This window comes from Erpetoichthys calabaricus, chromosome 10, assembly GCF_900747795.2.
Source record: "Erpetoichthys calabaricus chromosome 10, fErpCal1.3, whole genome shotgun sequence".
In the NCBI taxonomy this organism is placed as follows: Eukaryota; Metazoa; Chordata; class Cladistia; order Polypteriformes; family Polypteridae; genus Erpetoichthys; species Erpetoichthys calabaricus.
The window spans coordinates 54755432-54780034 of NC_041403.2; the positions used below are offsets into that span (position 1 = coordinate 54755432).

The 24603-nt window shown below is 39.1% G+C and overlaps 1 protein-coding gene across 4 annotated transcripts in view; it reads right to left on the reverse strand.

The window, feature by feature from the left end:
* The window catches only part of tesk2 (testis associated actin remodelling kinase 2), a 130561-nt gene that overhangs the window by 47527 nt on the left and 58431 nt on the right, over positions 1-24603 (reverse strand). For 3 of the 4 annotated variants that reach the window (XM_028811255.2, XM_028811254.2, XM_051933131.1), the window contains one exon: positions 19091-19212. The exons of the other annotated variant lie outside the window; for it this stretch is intronic. In XM_028811255.2, the coding sequence (XP_028667088.2) occupies positions 19091-19212 (122 nt within the window). The remainder of the gene's footprint in view (positions 1-19090; positions 19213-24603) is intronic. 4 annotated transcript variants of the gene reach the window in all.

The following is a 24603-nucleotide window of genomic DNA, read 5'->3' on the forward strand; positions in this document are numbered from 1 at the left end:
AGTTCAGAAGAAGAGGCATAGCAGCACCAATCAATCTGCATTTTGATTCTTACACTGTTAACATTTAACAGATCGTAGGGTTTTACATACTCACTCTCCATCACAAACAGTTCCTGTACCAGAGGCAATGCTCCTTTATGTCCCTTATCAGTGCATTCAGTAATGTGTTGTTTCCTTGGAAGAAACAAGCCAGGAGTACCCTTGGATGTAATTAAGCTCTCCACATTCACATTTCCTGCTGTCCCAGAGTGTGTGGCAAGCCAAGGCAATTAAGTTTCTATGCCTTCGTTCTCGCACCATCCAAGAGCCGTCCATGAAAATTTTAAACTGATGCCGCTCATCCACCAACTGCCATGCTTCGGCAAGCCCTAGCCAGATGTCCCACTTTTCCACATTCGTTACACTTAAAATATCTTTGAACCGCCACATATTAAGCTTATGGTCAATCCCCAATCACTGAAGCACTTCTTCATTCTTTGTCCAGCAACCAAGCTACCAGTGCTAAATGGTATTACTGGCTGAAACCGTTTCTTGCTGACAGCAGTGCAATCATAATTTTTGCAAATATCCACCATCTTTCCTCTGGTTAACACTTCTTCATAAACAACTTTTAGCAACTGACCTCACAGCTCTCCGCCACTCAACCCACAGATGAGATATTCTTTCAACTGTTCTCTTAAAGTTGCGCCAAACTGACAATACTCCACCAGTCACTTTAACACCACTATATATGACAAAGACTCCATACCTTGCTCTTTTCTGCTGAGAAAAACGTAACATTCTGCCACTATAGTCCACTTTGGTTCAAAATGTGCCTTTAGCGTAGTGGTTAGCAGCTCTAAACTCATTTCTTCCAGTCCTTGCTAGTTGGAAAGGGTCCCATTAAGTCCACACCTAGTGCACCGGGTACGTTAGCACAACCCATACGATAGCACACCTTGAATGCAAATCTGTGGAGGTGCAACACCTATCTGGTTAACCTAGATGTGGTCTTTGGGCAGTTAAATCCCCAGGTCAGAGCCTGGTAGTCCGTATAGATTTCAAATGTCATCCCCTCCAGGAAATGGCGGCACCATTTCTCAACAGCCTACACAACAACTAGGCATTCCTTCTCGGTGAGGGAATAATTGTATTTGACGCCCTTCAGTGACCATGAGGTGTAGGCCACCATCGTCTCCCAGATTTAATTGAGAGAGAACAGAAAGGTTATGGTTGGATTAGGATGTACCAGGCCAAGTGGTGACATCAGTGCCTTCTTGAGTTTCTGGAAGAAGCCCTGGCATCCACTCCCAGGGAGATCCCATCCTCAGCAGCTGGAACAATTGCCCAGATGTTGGAAAACCATTGCAAAATCTTGTGGAACTACCCCACCATCCCCAGGAAGCACTGGAGACTTTTTACCTCTCGAAGTGCCAGGTAGTCCAAGATGGACTTAATTTTCTTCGGGTCCACCCTGACCCTGTCTGCAGACACCACATGGCAGAGGAAGGAAAGCTGGTCTTGTAGAAATCTACACTTCTTGCTACTGAGTGAAGGATGAGTCGTGTATAGTCACTAGAAGATTATCTCAAGGTCCTTCAGATGTTGTTGGACAGATGGGGAGAACATCATTGATATATATGAGGCAGATCTTCCCAATGAGTCCCCAGAGGACCTGCTCCATCAGATGTTGGAATGAAGTCTCTGTATTTTTCAATAGAAAGGGCTTCACCCAAAACTGGAAAAACCCCTCTGGGGTGATGACTGCCATCTTCTCAATGCTACACTTCCCCCTTCTTCACCTGCCAATACCCGGAAGCTGCCAGATCCAGGGAGCTGAATACTGCCACCCCATGCAATAATTCAAGGATATCAAGTATCAAGTATAGGCATCATGTAAGGTCTTTTTGTTCAGCTCCCGATAGTCCACACAGAATCGGTAGGTTCCATTGGGCTCTTGAAGGAGCACCACAGGACTGGCCCACAGTAAGGTGGAAGGCTCAATGACCCCATCCGCCAACATCTGGTCAACCCACTCCTTGATTATTCCTCTTTTCTGAGGTGAAACTCTGTATGCTCTGTGCCGTACAGGGCCTGGGTCGACTGTGTGGATGTGGTGACACACCACCTCCATCTGACCCAGTTTGTCCATTCACACAGAGTGCCACCTCCTAAGCAGTGGCTGAAAAGCTCCAGCTGCTCCAAGAATTGTCTTCTGTACTGGGCTGGGATTGACAACCACCTGTGCAAAATAATAATGCAAGTTAGGCCAAACTAGATCGCTCTGAGCCTTCCTCCCAAACCGATAAATGTCATCCATTGTGAACTCTTACTCCAACTGTGACAGGTGGATGGTAAGCCCTACCTACATTAGTAAGTCCATACTGAGTAATAATGGCATTGACAGGTGGTCATCTTCTAGGACATAGAACTCTGTCTCCCAGTGCGTCTTGTGCAAAGAAAGCCCCAGGGGAACCTTGCCCTTTGATCTGTGTGGCATTCTATCAATGAGAAAGAATTTTACTTTTGCACTTTTCCTAACTTGCTCATGTGGCACTTTAAGCTTTTCACACAAACTGTATTTAAGGGTATAAGTGCTGTCTGTATCTACGACTGCCTCTCCCATGACACTTCACACTTGTGCAGGCACCACTAAGAGGTGTAAGGTGGCTTGCACCAAGGTGACATCGACACAGGGCTTTCCCTCATGGTTTGGGACAGGGGACTTCCCAAGGTGTGGGACCCTTAAGAGATCCACCAACCCCAATGGCCACGCAGTCCTTTTCCACTCAGGACCCAAACTTTACCAACTCCCCACAGACTTCACGACCCCCCTCAGAGTAGCTGCCACCCGAGGGACACACGTATCCAGGATCCGTTGCAATACCTCTTCTTTGCGTATGTCAGACGGCCACTTAAGACACAACACATGGACTGTGATGGCTTTTGCACAAAGGTCCGAAGTTTCTCTTCCAACAGTGCCTGGTATTTATCTCAGAGGAAGGCATCCGGAAAGGCAGTGTGAAACTCCAGCCAGTTGGTACATTTCTGCCGCTCCACAAACCACCAAGCAAGCGCTGGACCGCTGAGTGCCATGTTCAGGAATCCCTGCAGCACAGGACCACTTGGAGGATGCAGCTCCACGAACAAGTCTACCTCCTCTACACAGTCGACGATGCTCGTGGGTGCAGACTGAGAGGCCAGCTTAGGGAACTCCATCTGCAGCACTGCAGCCGACAAAGAAAACTGTCCCCAGTCATTCCCCAACCGTAGCCACAGAAGTCGACTGCTTTAGTGGCTGCGAGAGGGAACCCCAGCTCTCCTGCACTTGCCCCTGGATCTCCTATCTCATGTTCACTTCTAGGCGCTGCATGTACCGTGTGAAGGACTGTTCAAGACGCTTCACTCTCACAGTTGCCTCGCCAGATACTTGGGTGACAGTGGCATCGATGAGGTTGTGGACAGTCTTGTCTCGACTGATGAAGCTGTGGGCGATGTCATCAACCTGTGCCTCTAACTGCTCTAGGCATAACATCAGGGCTTGCAAAACCCGTCCCTCAATGGTCTCGAGCTGCTCCAGACTGGAGACACACAGGGTATCCAGCAGGCTAACCTTTTCCTCGAGAGGGGCTCTGACCATTATTTGACGCGGCCTAGGTGTTGGATGCATATCAATCAGCAGCACATTTAGTTCAAGCTCCTTGTCCTACAATGCACCTTCGACAGATATGACTTCTGTGTAAAATGAGAAATGTGCGTGGAACTAGAAGGGTACATGTAAAGAAACCTGGCTCACCAAAATCTGTAGCAGTCCGGTGCCACTCAGATTCGCACCATCAGTGGAATGGTGATTGATTTTTTTGGTGGGGATTCCATTTACTCACCCAGCCTTAGCCCGACCTACACTCACTCAGACAGACGCGAACCCACTAAATCAAATAAATGAATGAATAATATAAAAAAATGGAAATAAAATATAAACAAAAAAAAATTCAGACAACCCTTCCCTTCGGTGATAACAACCACAATGCACAACAATAAACATACAGAACAATGTCCTACCGTTTCTGAAACATTTTGTGTTGAGATGCGTGGGAGCACTCCCTCTGATAAAGATAATCCAGATGGGCACAAAACAAAACTTAAATCCAATACAACAGCAAAGCAGGACAACCACGCAGGCAAACGGCAACAGTGATGAGAAACAACAGTGGTCCTTCTCTGTTTAGCTGGCTCACTTTTAAAGTTCCCACCAGCCATTCTTGTCCCCAGCAGACCCTGTGCCGACCTCCAATGAGGGCAACGCCCTTCAGGGCAGCTGGGAAATGAAGTCCATCAAGTTGTAGCACAGCTAGAAAGTTACTTGAAGAAGAGGCAGGTGTAGAATGCAGCCATGCTCAAAAAAATACAGGACACAAAGACACATGAAAACACAATGCAGTAAAGCAAATTATATAGACACATGCGAGTATGCATTTATTTGTTTCACTACTGAGTTAGTTTTACAAATACAGTGGAACCTCAAGATACGATCACCTCTGTATACGAGAAATTCAAAATATGAGGAAAGTATGAGCGAAAAACTCAGATCTAAATACGAGCATTGGCTCGCGTAACGAGCCACGAGCCAGGCTGTGGGTATAGCTCGCGGCTTAGCAAGGGGGCGTGGTAGCAGTTGCGAGCCGCGATCTGCGGTGTCTGCGTTTCTCACTTTAAGTGCACAGGTGGGAAACTGCCCACATCCATGATTGTTCCTGTGGCTGATGGGCTGCAGCTGCCATGTCCTCCCCGCATATATAGAGAAGCACGAGCCGGTTAAGGGGGAGAAAAAGTAAAAGAAAAGAAGAGAGAGAGAGAGAGAGAGAGAGCGAGCGGGGGGGGCAGGCAGGCAAGTAAGTGAGTGCAGGCTCGCGTGTAGCTGAACAGGCGAGCCAAACAGCTGAAGCAGGACGGTGTACAGAAGGTCAGCTGCATTAAGAGTGTCTCGCCTGTTGCAGAGCCCGCAGGTGAGACGCTAACAGAGAAGAAGCACCGGGGATTGTCATCTGTTTTTTAAAGACGGCATCCTTTTGACGTTTTAACCTCGTGTTAAAGGATTGTTATTCTTGTGTATTTTAAACCTCCACTTCACAACTGTTTTAAGGATTATTTATTTAAAGATTTATTGAATGCTCTACTGCACTTTGGACACCTGTTTTGATTCTTTTAATAATCAGTTATATTATTTACCAGTGTTATTTATTAAAGGTAGACTACAGTACATATAATTTATCAGTGTTATTTGTTAGGAAAATTGATTTTTATGTTAATATATTTGGGGTGCAGAACGGATTAACTGGATTTCCATTATTTTCAATGGGGAAGTTTGTTCTAGATACGAGAAATTCGCTATACAAGCTCAGTTCTGGAACGAATTAAACTCGTATCTAGAGGTTCCACTGTATGTTATTATAATCAATCCTCTCAGAAATGTACACAGAGGTTTTTTTTTTTTAATGTTTACAGTATTTTTATTTAGTAACACTTTCAAGGAAATCTGATTTTCATAGAGATCTGAATTTTGCACTACAAAGTTCCTTCCTGCTCATGAGTACATGCCCAGTGAAGGTGAAGTTCTACATCATATGTATTTTAGGGCATCTAGTGTCGACAAAGATAATTTTGTAAACATTGTGAAAATTCTAATGTGGTCGGAGATCACTTTGTTCAAAAACAGTTTTTAAATGAAAATGTAGAAGTGTGGATACAACCTAAGAAATGTCATACTCTGAAAACATAGTAGTGTGGAAGTAGGTTTTATCTCATACATTGTTCAGATTTATTTTTTTTACTTTATTCCCCTTTGCACATGTTGAAATAAGATGACTAAAAAACAAACAGGCAAAATCAGCTGTGTGTGACAAGCTATTTGATAATACATTTCACATCTGCCCTGGCATGAAGCGAGAGAGACAGAGCACACAGTGAGTGGGCAAGAACAGGAAAAAGCAGAGAACACAGCTTCCATTACTTTAAGCTCCAACCACCTACATAAGCATAAAACTTGAACTAAAAATGCAGTGCCTCTGTGTCATGCAGGCAGACATTCCAGGGGCACAGAGCAATCCACATAATTTACCAATGTTTAGCAGAATTTGCCAAGTTGCTGTAATCCAAAATTAATAAATTCAGATTTTCAAGTAAACATTTACACACTTCCAATTCTTGATGTAAAACGTTTACCAAATTTCTGGGATTTTAGCATCCCTAGTAGAAAGCTGAAGCATTCCAAAGATACTTTGTGAAGGACTGCGTTTTTATGAAGCACTTGTCACATTCACTCAAAAGAAAAAAAATGAGTACTGTCTAATGTAATCAACAGGACCGTTTTCTTTACGTGCACCCTATAAGCAACAGCATGCAAAATGTAAGCACTTCATACTTGCTGGCACTGTGCTTGGCTTTGTCCAGACAAATATAAATAATCCGGCATGATCTGCAAAATATCTCCGTTAGCAAAAGAAACTTATCAGTACTAACAACCACTCGATCTTCATATATTGCTTCTTTGAAATCGGTGGCCCAATCTGGCAAGCAAATGGAAATTTAAGAAATAATTTGTTGTGAAAATAGTACCTTAATAGTTTTTTTTGAAGCTACACAGACTACAAGCAGGCCCCACAATGAATATACTCAAATGTGGATTAAACAGTTAATACAATGATTTGCTAATGCAGTCAAATGTAACAATGTAAGCCTCATGCAGATTAATAGTTTAGAATAAAAAAGCAACACAAAATATCCTTCTAAATGCGGTGCTGCTTCCAATTTGAAAAATTACAATATGGACTTTATCTTTGAACACTCAATATGAAAACATAAGAGAAATAACCATTACAAGTAAAATGCGAGTCAGCAAATGGATGAGTAACACAGCACATGCAAGCATGAACCTTTCTTGATTTAACACAACTGCTTTACTTTCTGTTAGAGACTGTGGTAAACAGCATCCTGCTCTAAAGTTGTACACTAACATTGCTATAAAAATGAAAGGCCACTATTAGTAATAAAAAAAAAAGGAAGTTAAAACTTGCGCGTGCACACACACACACGGCAGTGGTTTTTATAAAATTTTGCAGATCCTCTAAATTAGAGAGTTCTGCAAACAAGAACATAGTAGCATCAAAAAACTGTCAGACTGTCTAAAAGGGAATAAAAAAAAAAATTCAAAAATACTGTTAGAATTTGCACACCAATGAATTTTTGTAAATTATCAAATGTCGACATTTGTTAATTCTGCTAGAATTGTAAATAGGATAAAGTTTAGTGTGAACGAAAGCATTACAATAATATTACCATTTCTGAATCACAACAAAGGTTGTTAGGTTTACTTAAAGTAAAAACCCTCTAAGCCTATATTCTTACAAATTGTTGCACAGTTATCATCTTGGAGTATAAAGAAACTAGTTATAAATAAACAATTAACAATGAAATTAATGTTAACGTAAAAGGCACAGAATCGATTAATTCTTCCTGCATACAGGTTTTGATTCAAGTGAACTGTGGCAGCAGTTGCATCAAATTATACAGAGGAAGGTTCTCCAAATATTGTGTGTATTTCACTACAAAAAGCTGACAAAATGGTTGGTTGTTAAATACATTAAAGCACAGATCCCGTTCCAGAACAGCACTGCTTCAATGCACTAATAACCTTTAAAGAAGAAACGCTCTGGAAATATAAAGCACAATAACATAATTAATAAACTTATACTTAGATGTCTTAAAATTGATTTTTTTTTTTAGAAATCAATACATTCATGTTAGTGAGTAGCACTGGATGAACGTTAGAACCAAACAGTCAGTTATTCTGCTAGTTGCCACTTTTATCAGTCACTGGTGCATTGAAGTAAAATGCTTTAATACACAGTCTAGCAAAATATGAGTAGTCTGTCTGGAAGGGGAGGAAAAAAAAAAAAACAAAAACACTGCATTAGCGATAAAATTCTATACAAATATATGTCCGCTATATTAAGGTACTTTTACATATTTTCTCCAGTGATTAAATTATAAGTAAATCACATTCAATAAATGATCAGACTAATATGAAAGATAATTTTTTAAATCTAGTTCATTAGTATCAGCTAATACAAATTGAAAGAATGACTGCAACAGAGCAACACATCATGCTCCATCCACAGGCAAGCTACTGCTGAAAAGCAGTTTTTTTTTTTTTTTTTGAAAAATAAGTGCACTTCTTGGATCACGTGTACAGACAGCACATTTCAGTGAAAAACTGTTTTTCACATAAAAAAAAGTCTAGAAATAAGCATTTCTGAAGTGAAACGTTTCTGTGCTGTTTCAGTCTTCTCTCTTAAGGCGTTGTGGACAACTGTCCCTTATCTTCCTGGAAAGAAGCAATCTGGAAAAGTAGCGTGTGGAGTTATACTGAACACTGCCAATCAATTGTTGTGTGGTGTAAATGTTTCTCCCACTTCATCCTATCCCCTGCGAAGTCTGAAGTTTAGCAGAACTGTTCTACAATAGCAAAGAACGAGATTTTTTAAAGGTTTAATAATGCTAAGCTGACATGGTAATTCACACATATAAGATATCTAATAGGATCCATCCATCCGTCCTCTTCTGCTTATCCGAGGTCGGGTCGCGGGGGCAGCAGCTTCAGCAGAGATGCCCAGACTTCCCTCTCCCCGGCCACTTCTTCTAGCTCTTCCGGGAGAATCCCAAGGCGTTCCCAGGCCAGCCGGGAGACATAGTCCCTCCAGCGTGTCCTGTCTAATAGGATAGCCATCCAAAAAGCAATACATTTCCTATGAACTTAAAGAATTAAAAAATGAACAAACTGATTTATACACATACCGTCATCCCCGCTCAGCAACATCTTCATGTTTAATATGTGACAATACATTGTCAAATAATAAGAAATCAAAAACAGAACACCTATGCACAGAAATAACAGAAGAAGATGAGAAAAACATTTGGCTTAAATAAATATATAAATGTGACGATGGCAAGAACACACACAGGAATTCCAGAGGATTCCTGGTGGATTCTTCCAGATTTATGTAAAGTACGTATAAACAGTAAAACGCTTGCATAGCAGGAGCGTTTGCTGGGGCACGTGTCACACCGCGTGAAGTATAAACCTGGCCTTAGTTGTTAGATTGATCGTTTGTGGCTGCCCTACTTGTGAAGAAATTTCTTCAATACATGGGCTGCTAATGATGGACTAGGAAACAATATACTGGTGTGAGGAGCAGTTTTAAATTCTGCATAACTTACAGTAGCACTGCATAACTTACAGTACAGAAAATACATATACATACAAATATTCAACTAAAGCCAAAACTGCATATATCAAATGTGGACCTATTCTGAAATTTTAATATGTTACTAGAGATGATAAAATAATATATTACAGATCATGTTATACTAGAGTTTGGAATTACCTATATATATTTATCATGAGTCGTCTTTCAACATACTAAAAAGAAGCCCAGGGATCACCATTATTAATTGCCTTATTAAAGAACAAAAAACAAAAATTACAGAATTATATCAAGCAAAATGACACCTTTTATTGGCTAACTAGAAAGATTACAATATGCAAGCTTTCGAGGCAACTCAGGCCCCTTCTTCAGGCAAGATGTAATCAAGCCTGAAGAAGGGGCCTGAGTTGCCTCGAAAGCTTGCATATTGTAATCTTTCTAGTTAGCCAATAAAAGGTGTCATTTTGCTTGGCTTTTCTCTAGAATTATATCAAAAATAATACTGTTTTTTCCTTAAATGATAAAACTAACAAATAAAATGTGTTAAAAATGATAAACAGATGCAAAAAAGCTGTTTGTAAAATTACAAAAGTCACTAGGTTATGTATAAACTGCACAGTTCATAATTTGCATTCAGTGTGACATAAGTCTTTCTAACAATCAGACTTTTCTTTTGAATTTGTACTAATTTACTGTCACTTCACTTACAATCCCCCTCACACTGCAACTCTGTTTATTCCGTATGCCACCACATTGTATTCATCACCTGTTAATGTTACTACCTTCAGTAGTTTGTACATACAGTACAAACTTTAAATGCTGCCATCCCCAGAATTTTGCATATCCCATCTCTTAATGCCCCCCTGCTGCTGCACTTCAGGGCTGTTGTAGTGCAAAAATGGTTAGTTGAAGCAAAATTTTCAATTCAATTGTTTTGCCACACCCAGCTCAAGGAAGATTCTTTAGTAGGCCTTCTGATTAACACTGGAGGAATAAAGGAGAAAATGAAAGCAAAAATCTAACAAATTTTACCAGTTCAAAGGTTCTCAAAGATCCATATTTCCATCTTCAGAATATTTTACATCCCGCACGTCTCTCTCAGCATTTCTGTTTTGCACTATCATGTGGTGAGGTTACCTCTTAGGTAAAACTTAAACTGCTAGGGGAATGCTGAGCTGCTAAGATAAGCCTCAACGTCACAATACAGACCTTCAGGCCATGTTAACCAACTTAGCTAATCAACCTTTACCTACAACATAAAGTAAAATTGCACTCATTTGCATGTTCGCATCTACAGCTACTTCAAAATACATTTGTATGTGTGTTTAAATAATTCAAAGTCTAAATTAAAGGAATATTCTCTTTTCCTAGGTGTATTTCCTTTGAGGAGGCATGAAAACAAAATCGGGCTTTTGACTAGTCAGGAGTAAGATTTTCGTTTATAATATATGAATACTTTATTTATTTGAAATACAGTTGTACAATGTTCAACAGTACATTTGTCATGTTCAACTTCTGGCAGAAAACAAATAAGGCTAATTTTGATTTAAATATTATGATATTGTCACATCTCACTTAGGAGTAAAAAGGAACCTTTAAACTTGACAGAAATACTGATTTGATTTAGATTGTGATATATATCAATATCGATGGATATGAAAAAATTATAGTGATGAGATTTTTTTTCCATATCAAGCCCTACTGTGTAGTTGAATCCTGTTTTTAGGGTTTCATTTATGACACTACATATGTCTTCTTCTGAACAGCTTATATTGGTAAAGCTCTGTTTGGATAATGTGATATGGGAATAAGATAGGTATGTATTTTTAACAGCTTGAATTGAAAGTTAAATATCCATCATATTTTATTTGCAACAAGAAGATAATCTGAAAGATGCCTTAATTTTGCTCAAAGTAGTCCAGAATTTATTCAGATTTCATTCACAAAAGAAGTAGTTATACATTAGTTGACTGAGCTGTTTTTAAACAAGGCATTTTTATTTGGGAATTAACCCCTTGCTAAATAAGTGATATGCGTGTATACTGTAGTTGGCAAAACTAACTGAATAGCAATTGACTGACTTATGGAGTTTACTGTCTTTCTCCATTTGCAAATTGGCTGTGCATTTTCAGACATACTGTTAACTACTGACTATTCTGGTGTGAATTCTGTCAGATTGGCATACTTGTGTATTTACAAAAAAAAAAACCGCTTTTTTTCTGGTGTTTCTCAGAGTGCTTCTAATCATGATTTGGGAAAAATCACATATTTGAAAATGTCATGAAGTAAAAACACAGATCTTGGGTTCAATACCTTTTCTCTTAGAAATCATCAAAATCACTGAAAAGCAAGTAGTGCCTTCTTTGTTAGACATATGCGAACTTGGAGGACCTCTACAGGCTAGACAACGGCACCTTGACTACCATTAGACATCGGGATGAAATCCTTGAACCCATAGTCAGACCCTATGCTGATGCAGTGGGTCCTGGGTTCCTTCCTGGTACACGGCAATGCCCGGCCTCATGTGACAAGAGTATGCAGGCAGTTCCTGGAGGATGAAGGAATTGATATCATTGACTGGCCCCCACATTCACCTCACCCAAATCCAATAGAACACCTCTGGGACATTATGTTTCGGTTCATCCGACTCCGCCCGGTTGCACCTCAAACTGTCCAGGAGCTCAATGATGCCCTGGTCCAGATCTGGGGAGGGGATCCCCCAGGACATCATCCATTGTCTCATTAGGAGCATGTCCCAATGTTGTCAGGCATGTAATACAAGCATGTGGAGGCCACACAAATTACCAAGTACAATTTTAAGATGCTGCAATAAAATTTTGGCAAAAATGGACTAGCCTGCCGCATCATTTTTTCACTTTGATTTTCGGGGTGTCTTTGAATTCAGCCAACTGTAGGCTGAAAATTTTCATTTACATCAAACGATGTGGCATCCTTTTGTTCCTAACACATTACCCAATCCATATCAGTATAGATATCCAGCATTATTTTTTTCCCATTGAGATCTGATGTGTTTTCAAAGTGTTCCTTTAATTTTTTGAGCAGTTTACAATCTCAAAAAACTACCTCGATATTGTACTTTTTCCTTGGTATAGATTCAAACTGTGTTAAATGGTGCGAAATAAAACCTTCAAAAAAAAAAAAAAAACCAGACAAAAAAATTCTGTATGTATCCTCGGTACAAATTCAAGCAGCTTTCAAATGTAAACCAAAGGAGAACAAACAAAATTGACATATTCACTTAATTGTTGTCAGGTTATGCTTCAAGCTAGCAAACTGACAGCAGGACTTGCGGGACTCAATGCAATTGCTTGCGACATGGGATCAATTTTCAGTATTGCAGGCGGGATTCAGAGTCTAGGAAATTAAAATTTAAAACAATGTACATTCATTATATATTTCACATAATTTGCAGTAAGGACGCATGCATATGCTGTCTCACACGCACCTTCTCACGATTACAGGGCCTGGAGACCACCTTACTTCTACAGCGGAAAGCATTAAAAAAAGTTAGTACAAGACCCTGTCCATATGTACCTGGGTATTTTTTTTTTTTTTTTTTTTTTTAAACATAGGTTTTTGTATGCATTTTGGCCTTTTGTCCACACGAAAACTTTTTAGGTCCCTGAAAACGGAGCTTCTGGAAAAACTCCTTCCAGGGTGAAGATATTTAGAAACTCCGCTTTTACAGTTTACGTGTAGACAGGGAAAACAGTTTTTGGCTTATAACGTCAGAGTGTGTGCCAGTATCATCTTTGATTGACGTTAGTTTCATCACCATTGTATGTTTTGTTTACATTGAGGCAATTATGAGCAATTGTGGTCACAGCCAAAATAGTGCTGATTTTAACCTTGTTAACGGGACTTTTTACAAGTTTACATTAAAACGTACAATTACTTTAACACTATATTGAGCAACTGAAGCATCAGAATGTGCTATGGAGGTCACTGCTACATTGAACACCCTGATGGCACAGACCTCTAGTTGGAGGGACAAGTTTGAGAACAAAATGGTTGTTGCTGAAGAGAATTTTCATTTTTCAAGCACACCGCTGTTGTCTCTGAGTGACCTGCTTTGCCCACACATCAAATGAAAGACAACTGTAATGAAATCACCTGTCAGTGTTCTCAAAAAAGTTGTCTATACACTCTACTATCTAGCAGATGAGGGGAGATTATACAAAATAGCAAATGCCTTTGGGTTGTTAAAGACATGTGGTTTCTAAAATAGTATGGCAAGTGTGTGAAGTAACTACAGTCCACTTGGGCCCTGTGTATATACAATTACCTGTCACCGAGTACAACGTAGAGGAACTTGTAACAGGTTTTCATCATGACTTACAAAGTAAAAGCAGCCATTCACAAATTCCATAGATTATTTGAACAGAAAGGGGAGGTTTTCTCTTAACATACATGCCATCTGTGATTACAAGATTTCACTTATTGATGTTGTAGTGAAAGTTCCAGGTAGTGTTCATGACACCAATATTTCAGCAAATTCCATGCTGAACAAACATTTGAAACAAATAACGGACAATGGACATTAATCTCAAGGACATTCCATTTGTTATCTATGTCTGCTTTGTGCTCTTTAACAGTGGATTTTTGCTTTTTTTTTTTTTTTTTTTTTAAAAACAGTGCACATGTGGACAGGGTCTTTTTTAAAAACAAAGGAGGAAAACTCGCGTTTTAAAAAATATCCGGGTACATGTGGACAAGACCCAAGACTGTAAAACTCAAAAAAGGGAAGTCTGACATTTGGCAGTCTTTTTCAATTGTTATCAATGTCAACGGCAACCAAGTGTTGTGTGCTTGCTGCAATAAATGAGCTAACATTCAGTGGACACAAGTCAGCAACCTCAGGTTTAAAGCGGTACAAGCATGTGCAGTAGTGAAGTGTCAAACTAAACTGACATTCTTGCCAAATCTGTCAAAAGTAATAACTAACGCTAAAAGTGTATCACAGGGTAAATGTGCAGATTTTGTTTGCAAGGATATAGGGTTTTGAGACACAGTGCCTGGTGAGAGCTATATTCAAATTGAGCAGCACCTGGTTGGACACAGCAGCCAAAATTGGAAGTCTGAAGTTTAAAGAGATACTGCCTCATCCAATGACTATCATGGCACACGGTGGAAAAAGCCAAAAACAGAAAGGACATTGTATGACACACTAGAAGCCGTTAAAAATTATGGGTGTACTGTCATAACTTGGACAGAAAACTTTGAGAAAACCTCTTTCATATCTGCTACCATCCATTACATTAATGAGAGCTACAATCATGTGTCAAGGGTGATTTTTGGACCCCGTTTGAAGTACGATTAAAAACGGGTGAAAATATTTGCGCTTTACTGCTTGAAAACAGACATTTTGGAATTGACTCTTATAGTCCGAGGATCAAACACAATCGCTGCCTTGCGCAGCTGCATCAGAATAAACTGTAGTGCCCATATTCTTAACAGGATTCTCTTAAGTGATTTTACACCAGGCGTGTAGGAGAAAGCATTCGAAGTTGCATAGCATCTGGCTAGTGTAAAAATGTTAGGTATTTTAAAAACATGCTGGATAATAAGGCAAGTTTATGAGGTCACACAAAAAGATCTGTGGAGACAAGATATAGTGCTGAACTCAGTGTTGCAGCAATTTGATGACTGGCCACATCAACAAAAAGGTAACAACTGTGGTCTCTTTTCTGAAACTGTTAAAAGATACAACGACTGATTCAGAATCAGATATTACTGAAAGAACTTGTCAAACTGTTCAGCACCAACTCTTATTCACATGCTCAACAATGTAGAAACATTTCTCAGCCCAAAGCTGCTGTCTTTTTTTTATTTAAGAGGATCATAAATGTACAGGAACAAGAAGAGATTTGTAATAATTTGTAATAATTATGACTTAATGCAACTGAACTAAATCAAACAGTGCAGTGAAGTTTACTGGTCAGCTATTAGTAACACCCACTTTTATCTCAGAGACTGCAAGCAGATAAGGAGATGCCTGTATGTTCACAGTGCTTCGCTTGGTTACAGTGTGCTTGTATTGACAAGCAAAAAGTACTGTGAGAAAGTGGAGTGTTGATTAAGCTACCAGTAATATGCCGACTAGAAAATCGTATGTTTTAAGCTTAATCTTATAAATTTGACTTGTACATAAACACCTACATTCCCTGTCTCTTGTACATTTTTGTAGAATGAATAGCAATTATTAACATAAATCATACTTTATTTCAATCTTCTTTTTCTTCTTTTGGCTGCTCCTGTTAGGGGTTGCCACAGTGGATCATCTTCTTCCGTAACATCCTGTCTTTTGCATCTTGCTCTGTTACACCCATCACCTGCAGGTTCTCTCTCAACACATCCATAAACCTTCTCTTAGGCCTTCCTCTTTTCCTCTTGCCTGGCAGCTCTATCATTAACATCCTTTCCCCAATATACCCCGCATCTCTCCTCTGCACATGCCCAAACCAATGCAATCTCACCTCTCTGACTTTGTCTCCCAACCTAACCCGACCCTTCAATATCAAATAGTAATTGGATGTCTACTTACAAAGTTTTAACAAGACATAATGCTTGCACTGTCTTTTATCCTTTCTGCGAAAAAGATGTTCAAACTTGTGCTAAGAAATTATTTAAATCCCATCAGAAGATGCATTAAAAACTGATGAAGCAAAATCATCACAACTGGGCCAAAGTGAGGAAACCTTCAGCTGCCTCCTAGTATGATATCATTTTAAACAGATTTATCAACCATACATGACTTCTTTCCTTAATGGAAGCAGCGAGCAGGACAAATGAGGCCAAGTGTATGCGAGTGTGGGCGAGCACAGGTCCCGCACAGACCTCTATTCAAAGACAAAAAAAGACAGAAGAAATCCCTATTAGTGCAGTACTTGCTTGGGAATTGGACTGTAAAGTCTTGCATTGAGCATGCTCTAAAGTATAGCACTATTTCAGTTGTTACAAAAGATTAGTGGTATTGCCTGTCTTTGTGGGAACATGCTTTCAACACAATTTACAGTGGACGCTACTGTGCTTCTTGTCAGATTTTAAATAGCCAAAATACCTCCACACTACCGAAATTCTCTGTCCCTTCTTTTCAACAATGTCGTCGTCTTTTAAGCCTTGGGCTGTCTGGGTGTCTTCTTCGGTAATGCTGATTTTTTTTTATTTTTTTTTTTTTTTTGAGTTTTTGTTAATATTTTCTGTCATCATTTTCTCTTTTATCTAGCTCCCAATCCTGATGTACTGGCATGCACTATGGAGTTAGGTTACTGCCAAAAGTCCATGTGCAAGGAAACACATTTTGAAAGAGCGAGTGACATTTGGAGTACATTTTGCAAGCGCAAGTTAACTCCATAGCGCACGGCTGCTGTAGCCCAAACATTAGCACCTGTGCTACTACCGCTGGCAGCTGCTACTACACTCAGTACTCTGTGTGTGTCAACCTAACCTGACATGGCTATAACTCTATTTAACCATTATGATTGGTTCCACTCCGTGCTATTCTCATTGTCATTGGCTTTTCGTGTTGTCTATCAAAACATGGATGAAATGAGCTTTATCAACTTTCAAATCAACAATGTCTTATATTTCTAATCTATTGAGGAAAAGTTATTCTACGATAATTATCTTTTATCTTTTTAATCACCCAGCCCTATTACACAGTTCACTTTTTAGTTTCTAAGAGGATGTGTTGGTTTAAAACTAACCTTGATACAATAATATCAAGTTCTAGTTTAACAGAGATTAACTGAAAACAACAATGCCTTTCTTATTATTCCTGAATAATTAGTATTTTTTGAATTGACTAACTAGTGCTACATCAATACTAAGACAGGCTTCTCTTATTGCTATCCAACAGCTTTCACATTAGCGAAAACAATAGGGAATTGTAGCATGGTAGTGTGGTAGTTAGTTAGGCCTGCTGACTCAGGATCTGACTGGTACTAATTTTGTGACCAGTTTTGTCCATGTGAATACAGTAATCCCTCCTCCATCGCGGGGGTTGCGTCCCAGAGCCACCCGCGAAATAAGAAAATAGCACGCTTTGCTATTTTATTATCAGTTAATGACTCTGATAAAAGTACAAAGTAAGTAGAATGGCTGGAAAGTTCCAAATTGCACACCTTAATTAAAAAAAAAAAGGCCTTGATAAACAAAGAATGATTAACTTCACTACGACCTACAAACCATAACTTATCTTTTTTATTTGTTTTAATCAAAAGAATACAAAACAGACAGGCAAGCTTCAAATTTGTTTAACAAATTAAACAAGATAGAAAATGTGCACATGGCATAACCTTCAGGTGTGTTCAGACACTTTATCGGATTTGAAAGTTTGAGTATTGTCCTTTTTTTAATTGCAGCAACAAGTCAGTTTTTAAATAAAAAGTTTTTGTAACAGATTTCTAATAAAAATAATAGCAAAAACATTAAAATTACATGCATAAGTAGACTACATTAAATACATTGTAGACCACCAGGGGGCATACCAGCCACCCTACCCAACACAGACAGGCAAAGACACAAGTGCATGTGCAACACACATTTTATTTTTCCACGTGGGAACAGCTTTCACCTGCTTCCCACCTTTACAGCACAGTTCTCCAGTACACAAAGCACACACAATCATCTCTCTTTGCCCTTTTCTCGCCACCACTCCTTCTCCAGCAAGCTTCGTCCTCTTTCACACGACTCTGGCTCCCAGAGTAATGGCTGCTGGTTACTTTTATAAGGCACCTGGAAGTATTCCTGGTGGCTGTTGACCTGCTTCCGGCAACATTTCCAAACAAGGGCTCAGCCATTCTCCAGTCACTCCCTGGCAGTGGCCACAGGTTCCACCAGGGTTGAGCTTCCATGCTCCAAACCCATGGCACTGTTGCATTCCGGGGGGCAGCCCTCTAGCACTCCGGGGGAGGCAATGGTCTTGAAATGCACTCTCTCTCGGACCTTACATTGTAGGGGTGTCCCAGCCGGGCAAGGGCCCTGTCTGTCCGCTATAACATGCTTTTTAACAATACAATGCAATTTAGCTCAAACAGTATTATGGTGGCTTGAACAGCTTTTATAGATGGCAGACTCCAATTCAAGTGATGAAAAAAAATGTCTGAGTGATGTCATATTGTTAGTTATTGCCTCCTATGCTCTGTGGTCAGTTTTTTTTTTTTTTTTTAAATTATGTAACAGTTTTGCAAGTACCTTCTGATTGGAATGTTAAAGTATCAATTTAAAACTATTGACTACATGGAACCATGATGGAGAGCAGATCTGGAACTATGCTGATAAATTACTGATATGCCAATAATGCAGTGTAACACAAATATCAAGTATGTGCTTATTAATTCTATGCTTACAAAGCAGCACTTACAGAATTCCTTTCCTCTTACATTCATTTCTAGATATGCAAATAGCACAGAATGTTTCTCTATTTTAAGAAAGAGACAAGTTTGGAAATTTGCCAATGTTTTACAACGGGAGAGTTTGAAAATTCAAAAATTTGTAGAGCACACTCTTCTTCAGATAACACAAAAGTTATAATGTTCCCCATCAAATCTGATTAAAGAGTAAGTGCAGAATATTTTAACAAAATTGATCCACTGGGAGCCAAATTGTTTCATATGGCAACCACAGTAGGTGCTATTCATGTTATATGCAATTGTACCTAAAAAGGTTCAACTTAAGAAAGCAGCATAAAGTACTTACTTACTTACTTGTTTAAAGTCACTGAAAATAATAAAGCCTAAACTTTAACCTTTGCTTATACCTAACTTCTTAATATAATGCACAGCAAAAATCAGTACTGATATACAAAGAAAACATTAGTCTCTTACCTGAGGATGTTAGGATGTGAAAGCCTGTTCATAAGCTGTACTTCCCTTAGCATGTTGGCCCTGTTGCTGCTGAGTGTATTCATCTTAAGTGCCATTACTTGGCCAGATGTTCGATGGCGAACCTATGATAAAATTACTTTGCATTTTTATTTTGTGCAAAATGTGTTACTTTCATCATTTTCAACAAGATATACATCAGCTAATTGGCAATCATCACATCTGGAGATATAATTTAACCAATTCTAAAATACACTTTTTAAAATAAATGATGGTAAAACGCATTGTGCTTATTAATTTTACATTATGACATTAATAAACAAGTACTATTTTTATAGAAATGTTATAGAAAACATAAAATGCCGAATTTTCATTTTAATTGGTAGGTGCTATAAATGTTTGCTTGTGTTTAAGTACATTAGAGGAACATCACCTTGTAATCATACATCAAGTTTCTTCTTTTTCAATATGGCTATTATAATAACCAGCATATTCACCACACTGAGTGTAAATAAACAGGATTTGCTTTTCTTGCTTTAGATGTACTTTATTAAAAAAAACAAAATTTCAATTACCATTACCACATAATGCTAAATTTATTGGAATTTTAAATGAATTAAAGTTAAAATGGTTAGTCAATTATGTCATTAAATAAACCAGTATAATTTTATTATTACAAAAAACACATTACACCAAAAGGAGGCTGAATAAATCCGTAGGTCTGGTTTTCCTACAGTATATAATCATTGTTTCTTTAGATTTTAATGCACTGACAATTTGATAGAGAACCATATTAAATTGCTATTGAAGCAGGGGAGCATAACTGATTAGACATTTTTTATAGACACGGGGTGGCAATCTCCAAATAAAATTAAAAACATACATTAATTAACTACTATGGTTATATGTGAATTTCCCATTGGGATTAATAAAGTATCTATCTATCTATCTATCTATCTATCTATCTATTTACCAAAAAGAACAATACTACCACATTTAAACTAAATTAATTGAAGATGCAAGTAACTTACATTTGTCACTGTGCACAAGTCAATCATTGAATATATTTACACCCCTAGCGTGTGCAGTTAAACTGCAGTGCTGGAGGTTAAAGATATTATCAATGTATACTAATTTAAATATTACAAATTCTTCTGCTTGTCAAAATATAACCAATTCTGATCCCAAAGATCCTTCCAAGTCAATACTTAAAGCTGTTTTTAATATTTTCACTGAGATTACATTTTCACATCTTGCCTGAAGAAGGGGCCTGAGTTGCCTCGAAAGCTTGCATATTGTAATCTTTTAGTTAGCCAATAAAAGGTGTCATTTTGCTTGGCTTTTCGCTAAAGTCTTAGAAGGTAAATCTTTCTCAACTGTATACAGTGCATCCGGAAAGTATTCACAGCGCATCACTTTTTCCACATTTTGTTATGTTATAGCCTTATTCCAAAATGGATTAAATTCATTTTTTTCCTCAGAATTCTACACACAACACCCCATAATGACAACGTGAAAAAAGTTTGAGATTTTTGCAAATTTATTAAAAATAAAAAAATTGAGAAAGCACATGTACGTAAGTATTCACAGCCTTTGCCATGAAGCTCAAAATTGAGCTCAGGTGCATCCTGTTTCCTCTGATCATCCTTGAGATGTTTCTGCAGCTTAATTGGAGTCCACCTGTGGTAAATTCAGTTGATTGGACATGATTTGGAAAGGCACACACCTGTCTATATAAGGTCCCACAGTTGACAGTTCATGTCAGAGCACAAATCAAGCATGAAGTCAAAGGAATTGTCTGTAGACCTCCGAGACAGGATTGTCTCGAGACACAAATCTGGGGAAGGTTACAGAAAAATTTCTGCTGCTTTGAAGGTCCCAATGAGCACAGTGGCCTCCATCATCCGTAAGTGGAAGAAGTTCGAAACCACCAGGACTCTTCCTAGAACTGGCCGGCCATCTAAACTGAGTGATCGGGGGAGAAGGGCCTTAGTCAGGGAGATGATTCGGAGCTCCAGAGGTCCTCTGTGCAGAGAGGAGAACCTTCCAGAAGGACAACCATCTCTGGAGCAATCCACCAATTAGGCCTGTATGGTAGAGTGGCCAGACGGAAGCCACTCCTTAGTAAAAGGCACATGGCAGCCCACCTGGAGTTTGCCAAAAGGCACCTGAAGGACTCTCAGACCATGAGAAAGAAAATTCTCTGGTCTGATGAGACAAAGATTGAACTCTTTGGTGTGAATGCCAGGCGTCACATTTGAAGGAAACCAGGCACCACTCATCACCAAGCCAATACCATCCCTACAGTGAAGCATGGTGGTGGCAGCATCATGCTGTGGGGATGTTTTTCAGCGGCAGGGACTGGGAGACTAGTCAGGATAAAGGGAAAGAGGACTGCATCAATGTACAGAGACATCCTGGATGAAAACCTCCTCCAGAGCGCTCTTGACCTCAGACTGGGGCGACGGTTCATCTTTCAGCAGGACAACGACCCTAAGCACACAGCCAAGATATCAAAGGAGTGGCTTCAGGACAACTCTGTGAATGTCCTTGAGCGGCCCAGCCAGAGCCCAGACTTGAATCCGATTGAACATCTCTGGAGAGATCTTAAAATGGCTGTGCACCGACGCTTCCCATCCAACCTGATGGAGCTTGAGAGGTGCTGCAAAGAGGAATGGGTGAAACTGGCCAAGGATAGGTGTGCCAAGCTTGTGGCATCATATTCAAAAAGACTTGAGGCTGTAATTGCTGCCAAAGGTGCATCGACAAAGTATTGAGCAAAGGCTGTGAATACTTATGTACATGTGATTTCTCAGTTTTTTTATTTTTAATAACTTTGCAAAAACTTCACGTAAACTTTTTTCACGTCATTATGGGGTGTTGTGCGTAGAATTCTGAGGAAAAAAATGAATTTAATCCATTTTGGAATAAGGCTGTAACATAACAAAATGTGGAAAAAGTGATGCGCTGTGAATATTTTCCGGATGCACTGTATATTGGTATGGTGCAATTTTACTGCAGTCTTATTTGAGGAGCTTAATTTAATTGGGCCACAACAGTACAGTTTGTTCTTTCTTGCTCATTACCTTCTGCATGGTAAAATTGCAGTTCTACACCAGCTTCAAAAACATTACCAATTAAACATTGGCAGTTTGTTCTATCAATTTTTACTCAAAGGGGTGGAATGTTTCACTTGAATGACCCAAAATATTGGCCCTGACAGGGATGATGCTAACTGGTTTATGGAAACAGAAGAAAATAAAAGAAGGAAGATAGACATAAACATAAAACAACACAAACACAACTCTTAAGGGACCCACTTACACTCAACACATTCCAACTATTTCTAACTCAAACCCAAGGGGAGGGACTACAAGAGGAAAAAAAAGAATGAAAGAGAGTAACAGTGCAACAGTAATGCCAAGATGAAACACAGCAACGTTGCAAGAATGCTGCATTACTGAACAATATACGTTAAGGCCATTAGCAACCAAGATGAAGCAGTCCACTCTTCAAAAAACTTGCTGGATGCCCTATTTATCTGTGATACAAACAAGATAGATTTAATTATACGAAGAAGACTGTCAGATGTCCCAGATGTCCCTTGTAAGGACCTCTGGAACACTGCAGCAAGAAGTGAGAAGAAATGTATCTGGCAGGCTCACAGGACCTACTTAAAGGTATTATCACCTTGTTGTTGAAAGAAGGCTTCACTTATTAAAGAATAAAAATATGTACACCACCTGGATATCCTGTAAGTGAGTGGTACCAAAAGGTGTGGTTCTAAATGCAATATGATGGTAGACCATCTGACTAGGGTCCTGTCAAGTGTTTGTGGAAACTCCAAAATGCCAGTTAAGGATCAAAGCGGTCATTTTATTAGCGACCACATGGAACAGCTTAAGACCTGGTTTAAGCACTTAAAGCAAGTGTTTGAAATTCCCTAGCTAGATCAACAATTTCAGTTGATCTGTACCCACAGTGCAACTCATTAATCATATTATCTACCAACCCTACATTCTCAGTAAAACTGAAATGACTATTCAAAACAAAGTTGGGGGAACCACTTGGCCTTTCGACTTGATCCAATCGCAATAGAGACACTCAAAGCTGATGCTACGTTTTTGTCACCACTGCTGCATCAACTCTTTCAAATGATCTGGGAGAATGATTCTTTTCTGTATGACTAGATGCAGGGCATCTTGGTGCAAAGTACTTTGCTACTTTACATTATTGTTAAGACTTTTTGTTAAGGTCACACTCAGTGACATGTAAAAAGAAAATAAATGCCACCTTTCATTATCAGTACGTGGATTTTCATGCTGGTAAATTCAGATAGATTATATGGTGAGACTTTGCGTTAATAAATCAACAGATTTAGGATTCTCTTTCCTTGAATTCACGGATTTGATCTGTGTACTTAAAAACATCTAAGAATTTGTGTGGTAAAAATGGGTCCCTGAGAAAATATGTAACCCAATTAAGGTGTGATATTCATTATTTCAATATTTGGTCATGCATAATGTGGCCCCATCTGACTCAATTGATAACTGCAGGAGAAAGACAAAACCGCCATCTGTCATCGCTACTGTTCTCCATTGCTATAGATGACAGATTGGGAACCCGTTCAAACAGAAATTGCAGAAGAAGAATTCATTGTCATCCCATCCTGGTCCTGTAGTCAATGTTGAACAAATTCAAGTATGTAAAATGCTTATGCCAAACCACCAGACCAGAAAATTAGCATAGAGAAGATAAATATCAATGGAGACTAATATTGGTCATACCATCATTGTCACTGTAGCAGATCAACTAATTGAAAACATAGATGCCTTCATTTTGGGAGACAGATTTCAGAACCTCTTCACAATCATCGTGAAAGGCTAGGTGTCCCAACACAAGTCTCAAGAATATATGGCACTAGTGTTGTCAAAAACATCGAAAGTATCAATGGCATCAATTCCATCATGTATAAAACGATTTCAATATTAATTTTTCGTGGTATCAATTTTACGGACCCCACTTCTGGTGTGCTCTGACATTGTGCGCATTGCGTTGTCTGAGTGCTATGCACATTGTTACAAAGATGGCTACCTCAGCACGTCAAAGCTTTATCAGTCACATTTAATTTGGAAAATCAGCAGCAGCAGAAGCGTCTGGAAATAACTTTGCTTTGCGCCAAATGAAGATGGTAAACCCAAGGATTCATGCAAACCTCTATGTAAGTTGTGCTACCGCACAATACAGACCAAGTGGGGAAACACTGTCAATTTAGCCAAAATATTTAACACTAGAATCCCTGAAGCCTATAAAAAAACATGTAATCCCAGGCCACCTTAAATTCCTTCACATCCCCTCATCAGCGTTTTTTGTTTTGTAAATGTCTCTATCAGTACTAGGAGCAAGCAGCCTGCTTTCTCAACATCAAACCCTCCCACCCCAAAGGGGCTCAAGTTGCACAGAGGATTCACAGAGCTAAAGTCTGTTTATCTAGGTGTAAGGTGCCTGGAGTTGTA